This window comes from Panthera uncia, assembly GCF_023721935.1.
Source record: "Panthera uncia isolate 11264 chromosome A1 unlocalized genomic scaffold, Puncia_PCG_1.0 HiC_scaffold_17, whole genome shotgun sequence".
Taxonomy (NCBI): domain Eukaryota; kingdom Metazoa; phylum Chordata; class Mammalia; order Carnivora; family Felidae; genus Panthera; species Panthera uncia.
In genome coordinates this window covers 72,436,667-72,461,563 of record NW_026057577.1, presented here as the reverse complement: position 1 = coordinate 72,461,563, position 24,897 = coordinate 72,436,667, and the positions used below count along the sequence as shown (strand labels likewise).

The following is a 24,897-nucleotide window of genomic DNA, read 5'->3' as shown; positions in this document are numbered from 1 at the left end:
AAGGACGGGTTTGCAGTTTGAATCCTTAGCAATTAAGTATTCTTTCAAACACAACCGCATTTTTATATAATTATATTTTCACAATCCAAAAAACATGGATTTATCTTTCATATGAGAGGAAGGCAGGTGTTTTATAAAAAAGATCAACTTTTAAAAGAAAAAAATTCACATGAAAATAAGTTTAAAGTTAAAACAATTTTAATTTACTTTCATTTCTAACTGAGCCAAAAGATGTTGGTACTAGGTTATTAGAGAAGAAAATATTGGGGGAGTAATTTTTAAAGAATAATCTCTGAAATGGTATCAAGTTTAATAGTATAAAGACTTCTTGTCCATAAAAATGGCACTTTTCTGCCAGTATTAGAAAATGATAATGTGAGAGTATACCACAAAGCACCTACTAAGATAAACACACTAAGAATACCCACTTTATCTAAAATATCATTTTATAGAAAAGAAAAAAACTCTTTTAAAGTAACTTTTATGTTTTTCCAAGTTTTAATTTAAATTCCAGCTAGTTAACATAGAGTGCAATATTAGTTTCAGGTGTCATTAAATACCTTTTAAAAACTATTTGTATATTCAGACTTTTTAATAAAAGCATTGTAGCCTATTAAATTTGAACAGCCTCTTCATAGTAAGGTAGGTTTATTAAAACAGGAAACCCAGCTGGTTTTTCCTATTCAATATCCTATTTGAGGTTTTTTGAATCACCAACTTTTATATGATATTTATGAGATCCAATAGACTGGAAGGGAAGAGGATGTCTGGCTTGAGGCTTTGATCTAAAAATTTAATCCCATACTCTGTGTGTAATTTAGATTCATGCAAGATAATACAGCTATGGTTAAGCTAATAAAGTGAGGGCTTTTCGAATCCTAAGAATAGATTGTCTTGTATCTATTGTAAACTCCTAATTGGTTAGCAGAATCACAAAATAAGAAGTGACTTGTAGATATGTTATTCCAATTTGTGTATATTATTTATTAAGCAGAGGTGAAATAGAATTTACTGTCCCCACAAATCTAATTTTTAAGTTAATTCTCACTGAGGTAGCTTTAAACTCTTCTAGCCCTGACCAATTTCATTTTAATTTTTTAAATTTTATTTTACTATTTTTTGATATTTATTTATTTTGGGAGAGAGAGCATCTACATGAGTGGAGGAGGGGCAGAGAGAGAGGGAGAGAATCCCAAGCAGGCTCTGTGCTGCCAGTGGAGCCCCCTGTGGGGCTTGATCCTATGACTGTGAGATCATGATCTGAGCTGAAACCAAGAGTCGATTGATTAACCAAGTGAACCACCCAGGTGCTCCGATAAATCTTTGTATATAGTTATAGGTTACTTTCTAAAATTGGAATTTTTAGGTCAAAAAGTATGCACATCTCTGAGTAATTTGGAACATAATGCCACATTGCCTCCAGAAAATCTGTGCCAGTTTATACTCCCAAAAGCAGAATAAGAGAAGGCCTATTTCCAAAATAAGATTTTCTAATTCTTTTTAAACTTTGCAAACTCTATATGTGAAAGAAAATTGATATCTTTTCGTTTTAATATTTTTCTACCAAGTTTTAATCTTTAAAGTATCTTGGCCATTTGTGTATCTTCTATTGTGAGTTGTTTGTTTATATCTTTTGGTCAATTTTTTAGTAGGGTATTTCTCTTTTTCCTATAGATTTGTAAGAGCTCTATAAATATTAACCTTTTATCATTTGTAAAAAGGTTAATCTTAGATAAATGCTAATGTTGCCATGTTGTTTCCTGGCTCCAACATAAGATTCTTCCTGTACATCTATGCATCATTCTCTTTCTACCTTATCTCTGGCTAACATCCAGTCCATAGGATGTTTCAGTGTTTTATATAAAAAGACACATACACAGATATTCTCCTTCCTGTCTCAACCACATAAATGTAACTTTTCCCTTTTGATAATAAAAATATTTGTAATGACACATATTATAAACTGTGCTAAGCCTTAAGATGTTAATTTCCACTTTAGAATTAGACACTGATTTTTGCCTTCATTTCCTTTACTCTAGTTGGGCAGGTCTAATCAACACATGATCTAAATGCTGTTAATAAAATATATTCTGTAGGGAAATGTGATTCAGAAGGAGTCTATCACGAAGAATCAGTAAAAGATAAAAATAAGTATAAATCTACACAGAACAGTAAGTTTTAAAAAACTGTACTAACTGACAAATAGTAGGGAAAAAGCTTGCAATCAGAGAGAACTTACATAATTTCCAGAAGAGTAGGGAAGGAATGAATGCAAGGAGTTTCTGGGAATGTTTGGTTTTGGAAATGCTTATTGTCATGCAATACAAAGTAGCCAGGGATAGGCAGGTGTTCCTCTAAGTGGGTAATAAATTCCCTCATTCTAACCAAATTTATTTAGTGTTTTCTTATATAATCTGTTAGGTAAATACATTGTGAAATCTTGCAGATGACTTTTAACTTCTATGATGCATGAAATGGCAGGTAGTAATAATGGTGTATCAAAAATTATAAAGTAGAAAATTTGTACTGTAGGCAAATGTAAAAGAATGTTTAAAGAAAATTGAATTAAGCAAAGCATATTAACCAACTAATATATTGGATGATAGAGTGACTAAGCATAGATTAAGACTCACTGCAGATAGTTTCCTATGCTTAATGGTCTATTGAACTGCTAGAGTCCAAAAGACAAACAAAATGTCAAATATCACTATGAAACATGTTGAGGGAACACTGATAACGAATCATCCCAACCTTTCATAATCATTTGGACTTTTGATCACTGTACTTCAGGAAAACAGAGAAGGCAAATTTGGAAGTGGGGTGGGGAGACCTCTGCAGGAGAGAAAACTAAATGAGGAAACTATAAAGATGTCACCATCAAGAAGCACATATTCACAAAACTATAAAGATGATAAAAAGACACAAATATACATAATCATACATACATTTCTTGTCAAAACAGAAATGAGCAAGTAATAAGGGTTGCCTGAAAACTGATAGAGCAAGAAAGTGGCAGAGATATGACTAAGTGTGATAATTGCTTTGGGATAAAGGGGAGCCAGCAAATGACAACTAAGAAACTGAAGAGATTAAAAATATCACCAGACAAAAGGACAACAAAGAAGGGTGTTCAGATACAAGAAGTGATGTGAAATAAAAGAGAAAAGAAAACGATGAAAACAACTGTAAAGAAATTTAAGACCCTGGAGTAGCGTTTACTTAAATGAAGGGAAATACTCTGTACCAGAAGGAAGGAGAAAAAAAGAACTTTTCTTCTGTCTTTGCTTTTCAGATATATGTTTCTTTCACATTTTGATATATACATATTAAACATATGTTGTGTTATCTTTTTCTTTCACCAAAATCTATTTATAAATAGATGGTACTTTTTGCAATTGATGGTGCCTTAGAACAGAAGAATTTCAGTATTTAAATGTTATTTAATTTAAAGTACTCTGCTAAATTAGAAGAGACTAACAGTTCTATATAATTTCCTCTGAATTTGATGATGGTGTTTATCTTCACAAAAACTGTTAACTACCTCTATTCAAATGTTGCTGTTCTTGACCTATCATTATGCTTATAGACATTAAGAAGCTAGTAAAGCACATAGCACAGAACAATCTAAAGATTCTGAGGAGAAATATGTGCACACATTAGAATTAAGAGACTTTTCTATAATACTGAACAAAATTAGTAGTTTCAAAGTGGATGGAATAATCCAGAAGGGAAATTCTTATACTTTTGAGAGGTAGTGGTAGAGAATCAAATGATACACAAATCATATCTAAAAGTTATGAACCTGAATATCTTTGGTGCCTACTGTATAGTCATGTCCTGATTGTGAATCTTTTGAAGGGAAAAATAACTGTAGAGTATGAAGGTTACAGGATCCTGAGGAGTATTATCCTCATTTTTCAGATGTGGATTTGACTCACTTAAAATTGCTCAAGGTTATGAACAAGTCAGCAAAGCCTGTATTTTTGCTTAATCATTTTCCAATATCATTACAAATAAATATTTACAGAATTGTGTTACTTACCAAGCATAGTAGGGTAAATATCCACAAGAGAAACCACATTTGATACTTGTAGGTTGGCCTTAATTCTTGGTCCCATTATCAACAGTGGAACATGAGCACTAGCTTCATACATACTCATTTTATAAAACTGACGATGTTCCATGGCCAGTTCTCCATGGTCTGAGGTGTATATGACAATGGTTTTCTGAAGAAGGTCTAACTGGTGAAGAGCTAAAATAATTTCTCCTACAATACAAATCAAGTCTTAATTAGCTTTTAGTTTGTGTCTTATCACAATAAGTTTATAACAACCCTAACTTGCAGGAAGGAGTTTGTTAGGATAACTCTTAACATCTGAGTGTCATCTAGTAAGTTATGCCAAGTTTCATGTTCCTGCTCCTCAGCTGACAGACTAGAGAGAGGAAGGAGAAAATATAGAACCAATAGAATAAGATTCTTTATCTGGAGATTATGCTGGCTTGCTTTCTATGTTTCTGTCAGAGATTGGGCAATTTTTTCCCTCTTAGTGACTTGAATGAAAAAAGAGAAACAACTCTAGATGTCAGCACTGCACATGTCTCAGACAATGAAAGGACTGATATTACCGCCACTCTGCAATTTCTGCCCAGTGGAAAATCAGAACTCCCTGCTACCCTTTCTCGAAATCCCCAATTTGCAGGTCAGACTTAGCATATTCTTGGATAGGGAATAACTGGACAGTAAAATTCCTATGACTAGTCCCTGTCTATTAGTGTCCTCTTAATCATAGATCACTGTTTTTTGAGAGAGAGAGAGAGAGAGAGAGAGAGAGAGAGAGAGAATATCCCACAAGGGGCAGAGGAAGGGAGGGGGAGAAAGAGAAAAAGAGAAAGAGAGAAAGAGAAAGAGAGAGAAAGAAAGAGAAAGAGAAGCAGGGCTCAAGCTCACCGGATGTGGGACTCAAACTCAACGAACCATGAAATCATGACCTGAACCAAAGTCAGATGCTTAACCGACTGAGCCACCCAGGTGCCCCCTCTCCTCTTCATTGTAATTAAGAGAATCGCAGTAAGGCATAGTCCAGGGAGGAATCCTCCTTCTTTTGACAGTTCCTGAATCTGGCCTACAGGGGTCTGTATTATTAAAAACAAAATCCACAGGTGATTTTGAAGTCCAGTCAGAACTGAGACCCACTGCTCTATGGAGTTATTTACCGAATACAGACCATCAGGATCTTTCAACTGGACAACTGTAATGGCTTCCTAATTGGTCTCCTTTGCCCCCATCCCCCCGCCCCCCACCTTGTACCACTCTGGTGGCTATCTTTCTAAAATATCTGATCATGTCACACCTCACCTTAAAACTTTTTCAAAACTTTCCATTGTGTAATTCCTGAGCAAGCTCAGCACCTTCAGCTACCCCTAAGCCTTTACCTTTTATAGTCCTAAATTACTTAGAATTCCCTGAACTAATAATAATTAGTTAAGACTTTCTTGCACACACTCTGCCTTTATCTGTGTTGAATGCCTTTTCTCCTGCCAGCTACTTGGCAGATTCCCATTCTTCTTTTATGACCTAATTCAAGTATTATCTTCCTGGTGAAACATTCCCTGCTCCTCCAGGTAGACTGAATTGCTCTCCTCCAAGGCCCCAACAACTTGTATATAACTGTAGTTACAACAACAGGTTATAAATGATGTTTATCCTCATTCAGTAAATGTTTCCTGAGTTCTTACTATGTGCCAGGCATCATGGATACAAAGCTAGGCATGGATGTTGCAATTCTGAATAAGACTGAAGTCACGGCCCTCATGAGGCTCTCATTGTTCAAGGGAAGCAGATGTAAACAAGTAAATAAACTTAATAATTAAAGATTATATAAACAATCAGGATGATAAGGTATAGAATAAGCAGGATGGTGGGGCTGGTATACTAACTTATGGTGGTGGGGAAGACATCCCTGAGGAGGTGATACTTGAACTGAGAACTTAAGACTGAGAGTAGCCAGCCATGTAAAAAACAAATGGAGGGGCACCTGGGTGGCTCAGTCGGTTAAGCGTCCAACTTTGGCTTAGGTCATGATCTTGAGGTTCGTGAATTTGAGCCCCACATTGGGCTCTGTGGTGACAGCTCAGCACCTGGAGCCTGCTTTGGATTCTGTGTCTCCTCTCTCTCTGCCCCCTCCCCTGCTCATGTTCTGTCTCTCTCTCTCAAAAATAAATAAACATTAAAAAAAATTTTTTTTTTAAACAAATGGAAAAGTATTCCAGGCAGAGGTGAAAAGCAAATATAAAGGCCCTGAGGTGGAAAAGAGCTTAGTGTTTTTTGTTTTAAGTTTATTTATTTATTTTGAGAGAGAAAGCATGAGCACATGTGGGGGAGGGGCAGAGAGAGAGGAAGAGAGAGAATCTCAAGTAGGCTCCGAGCTGTCAGGGCAGGGCCTGACACAGGGCTGGAACTCACAAACTGTGAGATAATGACCTGAACCGAAATCAGGAGTCAGTGGCTTAACTGACTGAGCCACCTAGGTGTCCCAAGAGCTTAGTGTTTTTTGTGGATTTAACAAGATACACCATATTCCATAAACTTTGTAACTAGAAGTGAGCTGCTGCTGCATTTTTTTTTCTCTGAAGAGACTTCAAGAGGTATTCCCACACTCCCTGCAGCAACATTATATATATAAAGTATTTCACCTTCGTAGATACAGATGAATGGATAGCTGCAACCTTTAAGAAGCAATTTCCAGGGTGCAAATGGGTCAATATTCACAAACATCAGAAAATGTGAAGATGAAAGAAATTTACTTAAAATCTCATTTACATTTAAGATTGAGTACTTGGAAGATCCTTAGGACTTTTAAATCATATTATACTCACTATATATAAATAATTTACCCATATCTTTTTTGCTTTCTGATTTATACTTTTCTATTTTTGCCCAATGAATGCTTTTTAAGAAACAGCCACTCCTTCACTCTCAAAGTATACTTTGTACAGAAGAGGTGCTTCCCACATTTCACTAAAGCAATTCTGCTCCACTCCACAGTATAGCAAAATATGAAAAATAACTTGTTAGAAAAATAATTTTTTTTTTAAACCAAGGGTTCTCCAATCTAAATTAGAAATGGCCATCAAGTAACTCTACAAATGAGTAGACAAAACACTTTCTTGATAGGCGTCTTATGGAACCAGGTAGGGTCTTGAGATGAGCTAGGGAAGGAAACTCCATATGATTCTGGACCAGAATACACTGATGGGAAACTGATGTCAGGTTTAGTTAAACCTTGCTCTAAAGGGCCTGGGAAGAATGGTTTTGTTTTGAAGTTATTACAAGCTTGGGAGAAGTCACAAGAATCTGTGACTAAACACTTAGGGCCACTTAGAACCTCCTAAGCTGTCTTACAATTACCTGTCACATGGGTCCCTCTGTTTGGTTAAACACTGATTCCTGTTTAAAGCAGGTAAAAAGTTTTGTTTCAAGCAGATACTAGCCTTGTATGCTCCTATCTTTATGAACAAATCTGAGCATTTCTTAATTTATGAATAATCAAGATAGAAAAGGCTTTTTATTCCACAATTAATAATGCACATTATCCAATTTTTATATGTGCCAAGATTTTTATAACTTTAAGTTTTTAGCATCTAAGCAACTGTTATAAAACACTGTCTAAGTTCATACAAGTCACCAACCAGCATGATCACAATTTATTGGAAAAATATTATACATTTTCTTCATTTAATTGCTTATTAAATATACCACCTACCAAGCATGGCATCTGTCTCGGCACACATAGCATAATAAAAGGCCCTAATATTCTTAATTTCTTTTTCTGTAAACTTTCCAGTGCAGTTTTTTGTATAAGAAGAGTAATAATCTACAGGGTGCATTTCAGACAGAGGCAACCATTTGGGGATTTTGATGGCATCATAAGATACCTAAAAAGGAGAGAAAAACAAGGTAGTAAATATTCTTCTCCTCCAACAAGTATGTATGGTGAACTAGACTGACTTAATTACTTAGGATAGTAGAAGAGAATACTTATGAGTTATGTAAAAGTAAATCAAATACATAATTAGGAATAAATTGTTAATATTCATAGTAACAACAAAAGGTGTATACTAATACTTGCATATATAGTGAGACAGTTATAAAAATTATTTTATAATTATACATGACAATAATAAACATGAGCTATATTAGGCATTATTCTAGCCCAGAAAAAGTATTCAAGCTTTTTAACATAGTGTGTGATCAACTCAAAATTCCAGAATCAGCAACCTGAGAATCTAGATCATTTTCCCAGCAGTTCACTAGAAAAATGCAAATATCGAGTGAGACAGCCAAATGTTTGCTAAAAACAAATACAACTTTTTAATACATATAAATGCTTACAGTTTTGGTGAAAAGATAGACCTAAGTCATGCATTTCTTTTTTTAGTCATGTAACTAAAAAATCTCAAATTTCTACTTGCAATTTACTTAAAAGTTATTTGGTTCAGTTCATTAGGCTAGTACTAATTCTAGACAAAATTTTCAAGATAGAGCTAGATACAAGTTTTTCAGAAGACATAAAATATCTAAAAATTTTACATTGTTTCCTTTGAAACAGGGTTCACTAAACATTCCTTTTTCTTTTTCTTTCTTTTTTTTTTTTTTTTTTTTTTTTTAAGATTTTAGTTTTAAGTAATCTCTACACCCAATGTGGGACTTGAACTTACAATACCAAGATCAAGAGTCACATGCTCTACTGACTGAGCCAGCCAGGTGCCCCTAGCATTTTTGATTAGAGATTTTGTTTTTGTTTTTTAATTTTAGAGAGTGAGAGCTAGGAGGGGCAGAGGGACAGACAGAATCTTAAGCAGGCTCCATGCTCAGTGCAAAGCCTGACATGAGGCTCGATCCTATGAGCCTGGGATCATGACCTACTCCAAAATCAAGAGTCGGACTCTTAACTGACTAAGCCACCCAGGTACCCCCTGATTAGGTACGAACTTAAATTTAACTTGACACGTTTCATAACACAGGTAGTCCTCATTTGCATGGTTCAAATGTGTATGGATTTCAGTTACCACAGTTTAAGGAACACCAGTCCCTCAACAACACAGTTTAAATTTTAGTTACCAAAGTACATTAACTGTAATTATACTGAATAAAGCACAAAATTTCACAAATACTGCTAGCTCTTCAGTCTACAAATCACTATGTAAATTACAGATGTGTATCAAGTCAGTGACTAATCAGGTCATTTTTAAAAGCGTCTGTCAGTGATTGGTCACTGCATATCTTTTCTTCAGTTATGTACCCTCAGCAAAGTGTATCCTTGTGCTGCCTCCTTGCCTCCCAGCGATAAATCCACGTGACGTTTTACAAAAATGGATAATCAAAAGAGGGGACTTACCAAAAAAGATAAATGTAGAGTAAAAAAAAAAAAATGAAAAAGTGGTAACACTAGACGTGAGATTTGAATCAAACATTAATTAGAGTTATAGAAAAAGTAGCCAATCTGAGAATGCTGACACTGCTGCCATTTGATACACTCTAGCTGTGCAGCCAGAGGAGCTTGGCCAAGACACACTCGTGGATATAAAGGAGGAAGGCCGTTGCAAAAAAGGATGAGTGTGTCCTAGGGAAAGTGACACTAGCAAAAATCTGTACCTTAAAGGAACTCTCAGAAATTTATCATGACACTGAAAGTGCAAAGGGTAAAATGTTGGAAGGTGATCCATGTTTAGAAAGGAATATGACAATCTGCCAAGACGTAGAGCTGCTTGCTCCATGTCTTCTTATACAATGAGCAGGCAAGCACTGTTCAAACCCTGATTTGTTTTTTTTTACAAAGACACAAAATACTTTCTCAGTTTCTAGTGTTTTTAGTTATTAAACATTAGTGCATTAAACATTAGTGTCACTGTTTTTTTTTTTTTTTTCATTTCCCTATATATTTATAACCCAGAAGAAGAGAGGTTTAATGTTTTGACAAATGTATTTAGGAGTCCTAGAAAAATAGTCATTTTCTCAGTTGATTATTGAGATCTCTTTGTACAGTTTCAGCTTGCATGGTCACTTTTACCACGCTGACCTGTGGCAGGTGAGGACTGCCTGCAATCTTAAGACAGTATCTTTTAGTTTCTCTCTCTCTCTCTCTCTTTTTAATGTTTATTTTTATTTTTGAGAGAGACAGAGACAGAGAGCGTGAGTGGGGGAAGGGCAGAGAGAAAGAGGGAAACACAGAATCTGAAGCAAGCTCCAGGCTCCCAGCTGTCAGCACAGGGCCTGACTGGGGCTCAAACTCATGCACTGCAAGATCGTGACCTGAGCAGAAGTCAGACGCTTAACCTACTGAGCCATCCAGATGCCCCTAGTTTCTCTTTTTATAGATAAATTATATGCAAATGTGATCAACTCAGAAGTAGTTTCCGGAGTTTTAATACTTATTTATTTCTGTAAAATTGTCCCTTTGGTTTTTGTGAACCAATTATTGGTCAAGTTTGATTTACTAAGGTAAACAATTTTTAAATTTTTCTTTAAAAGTGATAATAAAAAAAAAAAAAACCCTGGGCAAGTACCAATAATATACAGCTTCTAATGTTAACTTGTACTTTTGAGCACACAATAGTGTACTTACCTTTTTAAGCCAGTAAAGAGATGTGTGAAATGTTGAAGATCCAAAATTTTCTCCTGACGATGGTGAAGGATATGGATGTGGTAAATTTAATCCCAAGTATAGAACAAATGGTTGAGTGTAATTACTTGCTTCCTTTCTTAACCAATTTACTGCTCTGTCTGTATTCTTCCAGTCTTCTTCCATTATTCTGACTTTAGTCTTTTTAGGGATAAGATTAACCATAGGCCTGCCTTCTTGTCTGAGTAAGAAAGCAACATCTCTTGTCCATGCTTCAACGCGATTGCTGAAGAGGTCAAAAGACAGGTGTGTTAGAAGGTACTAAAAAAGATTTTAAAAAACTGACTAAACATAAGTATAAGAAATCAATATGGAAAACAATTTCTAGACTCAGTCATGTAAAGAATCAGGCTCACTACACTAGATCTCATTAAGAGGGTTACTGAGGCTTGCAAATACAAAAACCAGGAAAAAAAATGACAAAACACAAATATTCATCCGTGTGTTCTTTAAACTAAGATAGATTATTTAGAAGGGTTACTTTTTCTTTTTTTTTTTTTTTCATTTTAAGTGTACAATTGACTTTTAGATTTGCAAAGTTATGCAACCATCACAACAATCCAAAATTTTTTTTTTTTTTTTTTTTAGTGTTTATTTATTTTTGAGGCAGAGAGAGACAGAGCATGAGTGGGGAACGGGCAGAGAGACAGAAAGAGACACATAATGCAAAGCAGGCTCCAGTCTTTGAGCTGTCAGCACAGAGCCTGATGCCGGGCTTGAACTCATGAACCCGTAATACCAAGACCTGAGCTGAAGTTGATGCTTAACCGACTGAGCCACCCAGGTGCCCCACAACAATCCAATTTTTTAAAGTAATTTCTATGCCAAATGTGGGGCTTGAATTCACAACCCTAGATCAAGAGTCATATGCTGTACTGACCTAGCCAGCCAGGCACGCAAACAATAATTTTAGAACATTTCCATCAGCTCCCAAGCAATTTTTGCTTTACTTGAAGTAACTCCTCATTTTCAACCCCAGCCCCAAAGTCTCCAAAGCCCATCGTCAGCCCAGTTGTTTCACCTCTGACCTTAACCAGGATAACCTTATTGCACAGCTCCAGGGGATAACATTCACTTGTAGAAGGGTTACTTTTTCATGTAAGATATTTAGTAAAATAAAAAATGTTTCAAGTTCCTAATATCTCTCCTAAATTTTCTAGTATTTTGTCTTTTTTTCTGTCAGAAGAAGAGAGGATTTTATTTTTATTTTTGTTCCAGTGTAGTTAACATATAGTTTTGTTTCAGGTGTATAATATAGTGATTCAACATTTCCATATATAACTCAGTGCTCATCAAGATCAGTGTACTCTTTAATCCCTTTCAACCATTTCACCCATCTCCCTACCCACCTCCCCTCTGGTAACTGTGTGCTTGTTCTCTATAGTTAACAGTCTGCTTTTTTGTTTCCTTCTCTCTCTCTCTCTCTCTCTCTCTCTCTTTTTTTCCCTTTGTTGATTTGTTTTTTAAATTCCACATATGGGTGAAATCATAGGCTATTTGTCTTTTTCTGATGGGCTTATCTTGCTTAGCATTATACTCTCTAGCTCCATCCATGTTGTTGCAAATGGCAAGATTTCATTCCTTTCTGTGGCTGAATAATATTCCATTGTATATATATACCACTTCCTTTTTATCCATTCATCTGTCAATGGACACTTAGGTTGTTTCCATAATTTCACTATTGTAAAGCTTCAATAAACATAGGAGTACATGTTTCCCTTTGAATTAGCTTTTTGGTTTTTGGGTAAATACTCAGTAGTGTGATTACTAAATCATATGGTGGTTCCATTTTTAACTTTTTGAACCTCTACACTGCCTTCCACAGAGGCTACACCAGTTTGCATTCCTATCAACAGTGCACCAGGTTTCCTATTTCTCCACATCCTCACCAACACTTGTTTCTTGTGTTTTGTTTTAGCCATTCTGACAGGTGTAAGGTGATATCTCATTATGGTTTTGATTTGCGTTTCCCTGATGATGAGTGATGATGAGCATCTTTTCATGCGTCTGTTTGGCCATCTGGATGTCTTCTTTGGAGAAATGGATACTAGAAATGGATACTAACCCACAGATTTTGGATATGTCATTTGCAAATATCTTCTCCCATTGAGTAGGTTGTTTTTGTTGGTTGTTCTTTTGCTGTGAGAAGCTGTTTATTTTGATGCAGTACCAATAGTTTATTTTTGCTTTTGTTTCTCTTGTCTCGGGAGACATATCTAGAAAGATGTTCTTATGGCAATGTCAGAGATATTATTGCCTGTGCGGTCTTCTAGGATTTTTATGGTTTCAGGTCTCACATTTAGATCTTTGATCCATTTTGGGTTTATTTTTGTGTATGATGTAACAAATTGGTCCAGTATTATTCTTGTGCATGTAGCTGTCCATTTTTCCCAGCACCATTTGTCAAAGAGACTGCCTTTTTCTTATTGCATATTCTTGCATCCTTTATCAAAGATTGTGGGTCTTTTTCTGGGCTTTCTATTCTGTTGATCTATGTGTCTATTTTTGTGCCAGTACCATATTATTTTGATTACTACAGCTTTGTAATGTAACTTAAGTCTGCAATTATGATACCTCCAGTTTTGTTTTTCTTTTCCAAGATTGCTTTGGCTAGTCAGGGTCTTTTGTGGTTCCATACAAATTTTTTGATAGTTCTAGCTCTGTGAAAAATGCTGTTGGTATTTTGATAGGGATTGTATTAAATCTGTATACTGCTTTGGGTAGTACAGATATTTTAATAATATCTGTGGTTTCAATCCATGAGCATGGAATGTCATCCCATTTCTTTCACCATTGTCACCTTCAATTTCTTTCATCAGTGTTTTATAGTTTTTGGAATATAGGTCTTTCACCTCTTCAGTTACATTTATTCCTAGGAATTTTATTATTTTTGGTGCAACTGTAAATGGGATTGTTTTCTTAATTTCTCTTTTTCCTGCTTTATTATTAGTGTATAGAAATACAATGGATTTCTGTACAGTGATTTTGTACCCTGCAACCTTACTGAATTCATTTATCAGTTCTAGTAGTTTTTTGGTGGAGTCTTTGGAGTTTTCTATATATAGTACCATGTCATCTGCAAATAGTGAAAATTTTTCTTCTTCTTTACCAATTTGGATGCCTTTTATTCCTTTTTTTTTTTCTGGCTGCTGGGGCTAGAACTTCCAGTACTAAGTTAAGTAACAATGGTGAGAGTGGATATCCCTGTCTTGTTCCTGACCATAAAGGAAAAACTCTTAGTTTTTCACCATTAAGTATGATGTTTGCTGTGGGTTTTTCACATAAGGCATCTATTATGTTGAAGTGTGTTCCCTTTAAATCTACTTTGTTGAAGGTTTTTAAAATAATGAATGGATGCCATACTTTGTTATGTGCTTTTTCTGCATCTACTAAAAATGATCATGTGGCTTTTGTCCTTTCTCCTATTGGTGTGATGTATCATGTTGACTGATTTGCAAATATTGAACCATCCTTGCATTCCATGAATAAATCTCAGTTGATTGTGGTGAATTAGTTTTTAAAATGTATTGTTGGATTCGGTTTGCTAATTTTTTTGTTGAGGATTTTTGCATCTATATTAATCAGATATATTGGCCTGTAGTTTGTTGTTGTTGTTGTTGTTGTTGTTGTGTCTTTATATGGTTTTGGTTATCAGGGTAATGCTGGCCTCATAGAATTAATTTGGAAATTTTACTTCCACTTCTATTTGTTGGAAAAAGTTTGAGGATCGGTATTAACTCTTTAAATGTTCAGTAGAATTCACCTATGAAGATGTCTGGTCCTAGACTTTTGTTCGTTGGGAGGTTTTTTGTTTGTTTGTTTGTTTGTTTGATTCAATTTCATTGCTGGTAATTGGTTTGTTCAAATTTTCTATTTCCTCTGGTTTCAGTTTTAATGTGTGTTTCTAGAAATTTATCCATTTCTTCTAGGTTGCCCAGTTTTTTGGCATGAAATTTTTCAAAATATTCTCTGATAGTCCTTTGTATTTCTGTGATGTTGGTTGTTAATTCTCATCTTTTGTTTCTGATTTTGTTTATTTGAGTCCTCTCCCTCTCTGTCTCTTTTCTTTTTTGATGAGTGTGGCTAGAGGTTTATCAATTTTGTTGATGTTATCAAAGGGCCAGCTCTGGGTTTCATTGATCTATTCTATTGTTTTTTTAGTTTCTATATCATTTATTTCTGTTCTAATCTTTATTAGTTCCTTCCTTCTGCTGCTTTTGGGTTTTGTTTCTTTTTCTTTTACTAGCTCCTTTAAGTGTAAGGTCAAGTTGTTTATTTGAAATTTTTCTTGCTTCTTTTTGTGGGCCTGTAGTGCTATAAAATTCTCTCTTAGAACCATTTTTTCCGCATCACAAAAATTTTGGACTCTTGTGTTTTCATTTTCATTTGTCTCCATGTATTTTTATTTCCCCTTTGATTTCTTAGTTGACCCATTCATTGTTTAGTAGCATGTTATTTAACCTCCAAGTATTTGTGTTCTTTACAGATTTTTTTCTGGTGTTTTTAAAAAATTATTTTTAATGTTTATTTATTTTTGAGAGAGAGTGAGCAGGGGAGGGGAAGAGAGACAGGGAGATACAGAATCCGAAGCAGGCTCCAGGCTATCAAAACAGAGCCCAATACAGGGCTTGAACCCACAAACTGCAGGAAGGAAAAAATCTGCTGACCTGAATCTTGTGACCTGAACCAAAGTCAGATGCTTAACCGACTAAGCCACCCAGGCAACCCTCTTATAGTTGATTTCTAATTTCATTGTGTTGTGATAAGAAAAGATACGTGGTATGACTTCAGTCTTTTTGAAATTGTCAAGACTTATTTTGTGACCCAATATGTGATCTATTCTGGAGAATGTTCCATGTACACTTGAAAAGAATGTGTATTCTGCTCTTTTAGGATGGAATGTTCTGAATATATCCATATCTATATCTATTAATATATCTATTAAATCCATCTGGTTTGTCATTCAAAGCCACTGTTTCCTTTTTGATTATCTGTTTAGATGATGTGTCCATTGATATAAGTGGAGTGTTAAAGTCCCCTACTATTACTGTATTATTGATTAGTTCATTTGTACTTATTGTTTTATGTATTTGGGTGCTCTCATGTTGGGTGCATAAATATTTACAATTATTATATCTTCTTTTCGGATTGTCTCTGTGATGATTATATAGTGTCCTTTGTCTCTTGTTACATTCTTGGTTTTAAGTCAATTTTGTCTAAGTATTGAAACCCTGGTTTTCTTTTGACACCTGTTTGCATGATAAATGTTTTTGCATCTCCTCACTTTCAGGCTGCAAGTGTCTTTAGGTATGAAGTGTGTCTCTTGTAAGCAGCATTTAGATGGTCCACCACCCTGTGTCTTTTGATTGGAGCATTTAGTCCATTTACATTCAAAGTAATTATTGTTAGATATGTATATATTTATTTTGTATTTATTATATTTATTGCCATTTTGTTATTTGTGTTGTGTTTGTGGATCTTCTCTGTTCTTTTCTTCCTTGCTTTATTTTGTCACCATAAGTTGGCTTTTCTTTAGTGATATATTTGGATTCCTTTCTCTTTATTTTTTACATTTCTATTACATTTTGTTGGTGGTTTCTATTAGGTCTGTATGTAACATCTTCTACATAGAGCAGTCTATCTTAAGTTGATGGTTGCTCAAGTTTGAACCTATTCTTTACTCCTCTCCTTCCCACATTTTAGGTATACAATGTCATACTTTATTTCCTTTTGTGAGTCCCTTGGCTGATTTTTTCATATAAACTTATTTTTACTACCTCTGTGTTTCTCACTTTTCATATTCCTATTCATGGTCTCTCCACTCAGAGTCCTCTTTAATATTTCTTGTAGGGCTAGGTTAGTCATGAACTCCTTTAATTTTTTAATTTGAGAGAAGAAAGAGAGAGAGGGAAGAGACAGAGAGATAGAGAGAGAAAGAATCTTAAGCAGGCTTCATGCTCAGTGAGGATCCCAATGTGGGGCTCCATCCCATGGCCCTGAGATCATGACCTGAATCAAAATCAAGAGTCGGCACTTAACTGACGGTGTCAGCCAGGTGCCCTAATGAACTCCTTTAATTTTTGTCTGGGAAACTCTTTATGTCTTCATCTATTCTGAATGATAGCCTTGCTGAATAGAGGATTCTTGGCTGCAGATTTTTTCCTTTCAGCACTTTAAATGTATCATGCTACTCCCTTCTGCAAAGTTTCTGTGGAAAAATCCACTAAGAGCCTTATGGGTTTTCCCTTGGATGTAACTGTTTTCTTTTGCTACTTTTAAAATTACTTCTTTATCACTGCTTTTTGCCATTTTAATTAGTGTATGTCTTGGTGTTGATTTTTGGGGGGGAATGTCTGGGCCTCCTGGATCTGAATTTACTTCCTGGGAAGTTTCAGCTATTATTTCTTCAAATAGATTTTCTTCCCCCTTTCCTCTCTTCTTTTCTGGGTCCCTATAATGCAAATATTATTATGCTTGAGTGAACCACTGAGTTCCCGAAGTCTATTCTAATTTTGCATAAGTTTTTTTTCTGTCATCTGCTCAGCTTGATTACTTTCCGTTACTCTGTCCTCCAGGTTGCTGACTTGTTCTTCTGCTTCTTCTAGCCTGCTATTTATTCCATATAGTGTATTAAAATTTTTTTAAGTTAACTTATTTATTTTGAGAGAGTGTGTGTGCAAAAGAAGGGGAGAGAGAGAGAGGGAGAGAGAGAGAGAGAGAGAGAGAGAGAGAGAGAGAGAGAATCTGAAGCAGACTCCAGGCTCTGAGCTGTCAGCACAGAGTCCAACATGGGGCTCAAACTGCTAGATCATGACCTGAGCCAAAGTGGGACACCCAACCGACACCCACCCAGGAGTCCCTCATCTAGTGTATTTTTAATTGGAATTATTTTGTTCTTTATTTCTGATTCTTTTTTTTTTTATGTTTATTTTTGAGATAGAGAGCATGTAAGTGCACATGTGCACTTGAGTCAGGGAGGGGCAGAGAGGGAGACAGAAGATCCAAAGTGGCTCTGCATTGACAGCAGCAAACTTGATACAGGGCTTGAACTCATAAACCGTGAGATGATGACATAAGCCGAAGTTGGATGCTCAAGTGACTGAGCCACCCAGGTGCCCCATGATTTGTTTTTTTTTTTTTATCATTTTGAATTTTTTAATGGTCTCACTGATGTCCTCTACTCTTTTCTCAAGTCCAGTGAGTATCTTTATGATCATTACCTTAAATTCTCCATCAGGTGTAATACTTGGCTCTGTTTCACTTAGGTTTCTTGTTTCTCTTGCTGTGATTTTTGTCCTGTTCTTTCATTTGGTACATATTCCTCTGTCTCCTCATTTTGCCTAACTCTCTGTCTGTTTCTCTTTGTTAGGAAAGTCAGCTATGTCTCTTGCTCTTAAAAGTAGTGGTTGGGGTGTGCACTTTTAACAAGATGGTTCTGGATCTCTTCCACAGGGTATTTACGGCTGATCCCAGAAACCGTGAAGGGCTGTCGGGGGGGTCCACGAGGTCAAAACTACTGCCATAACAGTAAGATGTTATTTGCTTTTTTCACATTCAATCTCACATGAGTGGACAAAGGGACACAAAATTATCATGTTTCTGATAAAGGCATTCACAATATGTTATAACTTGTCCATCCTCTACCTGAGGTCCAGTTCTTTATATCCTCACTACTCCAAAGTGGTCTATGGACCAACAGCATCAGCATCACCTGGAAGCTTGATACAGATGCAGAATTTCACGTCCCTCCCAGACTCAATGAATCAAAAAGGATATTTAACATGATGCCCAGGTGATTTGTATGCATATTAAAGTTTGAGATGTGTTGTTCTACATACCAGTCTAAGAATTCTTTTATGCAAAAACTTCTCAGTTTTTAGACAGGATAATCAAAATAGTATCTTCAGTAGCCCATCAATGGACTACCTTGGTTCAGTTCCAGAAACAAGGTGACGGCTAAATGCAGTATCCAATTAGCAGTTTGGTTAATTCTTTTTAACAATAAAATATCCTCCAGTATGCATGGAAAAAGAAAACCCTAACACAATACCAACAAATTTTTGCAGAAATGTACATGTGTGCCATTGCTGTGCAGGTTTTCTGTGCCAATATGCCAAATTATGCTGCAGCACTGGATACAGTCTGTCTGCAGGTAGCACAGGATTAATTAACATAGCAATCACATGTGAAAAAATATGACACACTACAATTGATTACATGACTGTTTTCCTTCAAGATGAATTTGGAGAGGTTAGACTAACCTGCAGCTACCTAAGATAATTAACTCTCAGACTTCAAGAGTTCTATGGAGATCTCTTTTTCTCTCTCTCTCACACACACATACAATTATTGTTTCTGATGGGATTTAAACAGCTAGATGTATCTCAGATAAGTCTCCTGAACGATAACATTACAATTGTGAATAATCCCCTTGCAAATTTTGGTATCAGCCTAACATATTCTGTAAAAGAAAAAGAAATCCATATTCCTTTCCATTAAATGTTCTTCTCTCAAACTTGTAAGAAATACACATACCATCTCTTAAAGGACTATTATAAGGCTGTCATATATCTTCCTCACATATACAAAAGCTCAAAAAACAGTCTGTTTTAGTGTAACGAATAAACTCTGGCAAATTCAGGCTGGAACATTCCTTTCCAATATATGTTATTTAAATGCTGAATATATGCATGTTTTCTCATTTGATTACTTTTATTAATTCCAACCATTTTACTTTTTTGGTGAAATCAAAGTATCTAGTGCTCCTTAATCTTTTATTCATAGAGCTATTTGTAAATAAGATGAAAATTATAGATTTTTTTTGCCACCAAATAATATTATTTTTATTAATATTTATTATATGTAACATGAAATACTGATTTAATAATGTTAACATAATACTGTACTTTATATTCTAAATAATTTCATAATTACAGTTTTTATTATCAACACATTTTATACTAATAATACTAAATAGTCAATAAATTCTCTATTTTTCATGGCTAACTACAACAGAGTGTAGACAATATAAAAGACAACTGGAAGGATGGAAATACTTAAAGGAACACAAGGAAACTTGGAACAGATGACAAATTAGATCAATCAAGAAATTACATGAGGGGCACCTGGATGGTTCAATCAGTTGAGCATCTGACTTCGGTTCAGGTCATGACCTCATGGTTCATGAGTTCGAGCTCTAAATCGGGCTCTGTGCTGACAGCTCAGAGCCTGGAGCCTGCTTCGGATAGAGTGTCTCCCTCTCTTTCTGCCCCTCCCCTGCATGTGCTCTGTCTCTCTCTCAAAAATAAATAAACATTAAAAAAAAAATTAAAAAAAAAATAAATTACATGAACTCCAAAAAAATTCATGTAAAATAATCATGGGACTTGATCAGCAAGCAAAAAATCTGTTCAAGAATGAAAAGAAAAAAAAGCAGAACCATTCCAAAATAGTTGTTGTTGTTGTGTTGTTGTTGTTGTTATTTACAGAACCACACCTTTATGGAGATTCTCAAATTTAGCTTACCAGATGATGAAACATGCAGGCTATTTTCTGTCAGCTGCCTGAACCTGTTTCTGAAGCCTTTCTCACGTATGAAAGCTTTACCTTTCACTGCTTCCCTGCAAGAATTCTGGTTTATCCAAAGTTCTCCAAAAGGTTTGTACCTTCCTACTTGGATGGCTTTGTTCAGAAGTTTCTCCCTCCTGTCCATTTTAGTCTAGTAATGTTCTACTGCTATGAGTTTATTAAATTTAAAATGCTATTAAAACTATACTGTTTATGTGTGTATGTGTGTGTCTATATACACATATACACTATTAAAAGTATTGCCAATTAAACTAAACAGAATTTTGTAATCAATAGTAAGATAAATTGCAATTTCAGAGATAAATTAAATACAGTACTTTACAGCCTTTATTCCCATCCCCTGAAAAACATTTGAATGTGATCACTTCCTCTTTTAAACAGAAGACAACATATTTTGCCTGTACTTTAGTTATCTAGGCTTTTTTTTTTTAACCTCCTTATTTTGAGTCTCTTCAGCTAGGTCATATCTGGCTAATGCTAATGTTAAATTGAAAAGTTAAATCTCCACATTATTAGAGAGCTTTAGGCTCTTCTCAAATAGATTGAGATAAATTTCCACAAATGGCTAACGCTGGCCAAAGTAGGAGACATAAACTTCATTACAGGCAGCTAAATACATAGTGCATTAAAATTTAGTAATTAAATAGGAAAAAATCCAAGAACAGTAATGAAGTTGTAGGCTCAGAGGTATCACTAGTGTTTCAAGAAACTGATCTAGGAGTTATGGTAGATAGCATTCTGAAGATAGCTCTAGGGGCTGCCTCAGCCCAGGTAGTCATCAGAAGACTCTTCCATTATCATAAATTAATATGGGAATGCATCCAGAATAATGCAAAGTGTTCTAGATAGTAAATTTCATTAAAGATAATAAGATGGTGGTAGTGGTAGTGTGGGTTCTACAAAGGCTTCTAAGATGACCAAAGGAATAGATGCCTTCTCCGTTATAAGAATAAAACACTTCTTTGATATGGAGAAAACCAATGTAAAGATATATGTGATCTTAGGTTATAAAATAATAGTGGATATGAATGAGATATACACATGCTTACCACTAGGCTACAGAATTGAAAGGGGCTGAGAGAGGGCTCTACAGTTGCTATTCTGAGTTCTATCTCTTCCTTCTTAGTCGCTCTGATTCTGTTGAGAAAGTCTGTGCTTCTGATCTGAAAGCCTAACTGGGGACAGGAAGGGTGATTTCATCAGCTCATGATTTGCTTCACTTTGCTGTTTGCCAAGAAGTTCAAGCTTAAGAATTTTGCAAAGCGAGTCTCTCATTTTGGAAGTAGGACTTTATTTTTCATTTGTTTCAGAGGAGTGAAAATTGCCCATTCTGACTTGGCTTCAGAAAAACATGAAGTTACATGAATTGAGAATGTAGATAAATTCTAGTAGTAGTAAGATAATAGAGGCTTTGATTTTAGGTTTTAAACTTTTAAACTTTTAGCTAGGAAAGAGAAGACAGCAGCTTGTTTAAATTGGCTTGTGATGCCTTTAGAATGTAGTTCCACGAGTTTAGAGATTTTTGTGTTTTGATCACTACTCTACTCCCATCATTTAAAAATAGAGTCTGGCATTCCTGGGTGGCTCAGTTAGTTAAGCATCTGTCTCTCGGTTTCACTCACATCATGATCTCATGGTTTGTGGGATCGAGCCCCATGCTGGGCTCTGCACTGACAGGGCATGGGATTCTCTCTCTCTGCCCCTACCCTGATTTCTGTTTGGAAAGTGGGGTGTCAAAACTGCCCTTGGTTGAGAATCACTGTGTTTGATATTGAGAATATACTGGCAAACAGTTTTACCTGATAGTAAAAATTACCAAAACACCCTATGAATTAAATACAAATGTTTCGGTTCAGTTGCTAATAAGATACAGCATATTTGAACTTAATCAAATGTATTATAGGTATATACATACAATGTGAGGGGTGTTAAGGAGATACTTAACTTGCATAAAGTCTTATAATTAGTAAGTAGAATCTTAATGAGTACTACCACCACTACTTGTTTAACAGTTGTCTGGAAGATACAAGTGTGAAGCCTTTAAAGATCCCAGGATGGTGTAGTATATTATATACAGAAGGGACACATAGCTGGACTAGTGTTCCTAAACTGATACAAGAAGAAAGTATTACTTGATGCCTAAAAAAGAAAGATGGGATATTGTAGTAATAAACTAAAGAAATTTGTAATGCTGCCTGAAAATACAAGTAGGTTAAAAAATGGCCAATTTCAGTGGGAAAGGCAGCAGAGTTATAAAAACAAGTTTTGACTTTGAGAGTCAGTCTATCAAAATAGTAAATACCCCTATTAAATTTGACATTGAGAGACTTTTTTTTCCTGAGACCAATTTTTAAAATGGAATGGAAAATATAAAAGATAATGTAGCATAATTCATATAACTTTTGCAGATACGCTATTAACAGCTACCTTGACCTATCTGTCAGCGAAATGACTGTGTGGGTACATACAGCACTAACACAAATAATCCTGAGAGGTTATTTCAATTTTCTAAGCTCTGGTGAGATATGAAAATTAGCTACAAGCAATTATTTTACTGGAAACCATCTTTGATGTCCTAAATATCAACAGTGAAGTGGCTCTTTTCCTTTTACTGATTTTAAACCATAATTTAAACAAAACATCAATGTTTATCAAATAATAAGCTATATAGATCAATGTAACTTTCTATCTCATTCATTTCAACAATTAATTCTGTGCCTACAATGCACTGGCACCATATTGGCAGTGGGAATAAAGCAATGAAAAAGAGAAACAGGGTCTTTATTATCCCACTGAGGAGTAAAATTAAGATCATATTTTAACTGTGTCACATACAGAATGATAGTTACAGGGAGTATGAGGCATTCAATCTTAGATTCTTTTTATTATGGGATTGGCTGAGGAAACTGAGAAAACAAGAGGACAATAGGATAGGATAGGATAATAAGAATAGTTACATTTTACTTTGGATTAAGCTTACTTTCTAGAAAGTAGAAGAATTTTAAAAAGAAATTTGTGAAACTGCACCAAATAATTAGCAGTGCAACACACTTTAGAAAAAAGAAAGCATTATGTAAATATTAAACTATAATTCTAGTTAAGCCATTTTTATAATAATAATTTTCCTCTTGATTAAACACTTATTCTGTGCCAGGCATTGTTAAATACTTCATATTACCTCATTGCATCTTTTTAAAAAAATTTTTAATGTTTTATTTATTTATTTTTGAGACAGAGAGCATGTGCATGTGTGTACACAGAGGGGGAGGGGAAGAGAGAGAGAGAGACAGAGAATCCGAAGCAGGCTCCAGGCTTCAAGTTCTCAGTGCAGAGCCCGATGCAGGGGCTAGAACTCATGAACGGTGAGATCATGACCAAAGTTGGATGCTTGACTGACGGAGCCATCCAGGCACCCCCCCCCCCCCCCTTATTTAATCTTTTTACATGATCTCTTATATTAACTCATTTAAAACCCTAATCATCCAATGAGATAGGTATTATTATTAGTTTTTTAAGATTTAAAAAAGTTTGTTAGTAATCTCTATACTCAACATGGGGCTCAAACTCATGACCATGAGATCAAGAGTCACATGCTCCCCCAACCGAGCCAGCGGGGTGCACTCAGGTGTTTATTATTAATTCCAGTTTTCAGAGAAGCACACTGACACTTAGAGAAGTCAAGTAACTCTCCCATGGTCACAAGGATGATAGGCGGGGAAGTTGGAGGTTTAACAGTTCTGGTGGGACTCAAAGTCTGTGCTCCTTCCACTACATTTACCTCTGCTTCCACCCTTTTCTTCTGCCGCGTTACTGGACAGAGTGGGGGAGGAGCTCTGTGCACAGACTTGTGCGGTGGTCCAGAGCTAGTGAAGACACGTGAAAGAAATGAAGGAGAAACTGCATACTGAGGAGGAGAGCATGAGGTATGAAATGAGACAGGAGGCATGCAGGGACTGGATCATGTAAGGTCTTACAAACCATGTTGTGGATTTGGGATTTTAGTCTACTTACAGAGGAAAAAAAAAAAAAAAAAAACCACTGAAAGATTTTAAGCGGTTAAGCCACTCGATCAGATGTTTATTTTAAAAAGATCACTCTGGCTGCCTACAAAAGGGTGAGATAGGGGAAACGTTAGAGGGCCACTTCAATATTTTAGGCAGGAGAGGCTAGTGGCTTGATAGAGATTGTAAGTGAATAAGCTGGAGATCTATTTTAGAAGTAGAACTGACATCATCTGGTGATGGATTACAAGACAGAGGTGGGGAGGAGATGTGAGGGTCCCTTCTGGGTTTTCAGGATGGGTATCTTTCAGATTTTGGAGGACAGAAAAGGAAAGAAATTTGACATTACCCAGAAGAGCAAGACTAATAATACTCAGATTATTCTATTTTAGTATCTGTTTACCCAAAACTCACTGTATTAGTTTCCTAGGGCTGCAGTAGCAAATTACTGCAAAAAGTGTGGCTTAAAACAACAAACTTATTTTCTCACGGTTCTAGAGGCTAGAAATCATAAATCAAGGTATTGGCTGGGCCATGCTCCCTCTGAAGGCTCTTGGGAAGAATTATTCCTTTTTTTTTTCCTCTTCTCTGGTTTATAGCTGTGATCATCCCAGTCTCTGCTTCCA

The 24,897-nt window shown here is 35.6% G+C and overlaps 2 protein-coding genes across 2 annotated transcripts in view; one reads left to right on the top strand and one right to left on the bottom strand.

The window, feature by feature from the left end:
- Positions 1-24,897, bottom strand: part of ARSK (arylsulfatase family member K) — a 44,914-nt gene that overhangs the window by 6,665 nt on the left and 13,352 nt on the right. Inside the window, exons 4-6 of the mRNA XM_049647605.1 lie at positions 10,626-10,908; positions 7,764-7,935; positions 4,043-4,267 (exon numbers count right to left, since the gene is read on the bottom strand). Coding sequence (XP_049503562.1) covers positions 4,043-4,267; positions 7,764-7,935; positions 10,626-10,908 — 680 coding nt within the window. The remainder of the gene's footprint in view (positions 1-4,042; positions 4,268-7,763; positions 7,936-10,625; positions 10,909-24,897) is intronic.
- SKIC3 (SKI3 subunit of superkiller complex) overlaps positions 17,701-24,897 on the top strand; it is a 107,980-nt gene continuing 100,783 nt past the window's right edge. The window contains exon 1 of the mRNA XM_049647600.1: positions 17,701-18,209. The gene's annotated coding sequence lies outside the window, so the exon portion shown is untranslated. The remainder of the gene's footprint in view (positions 18,210-24,897) is intronic.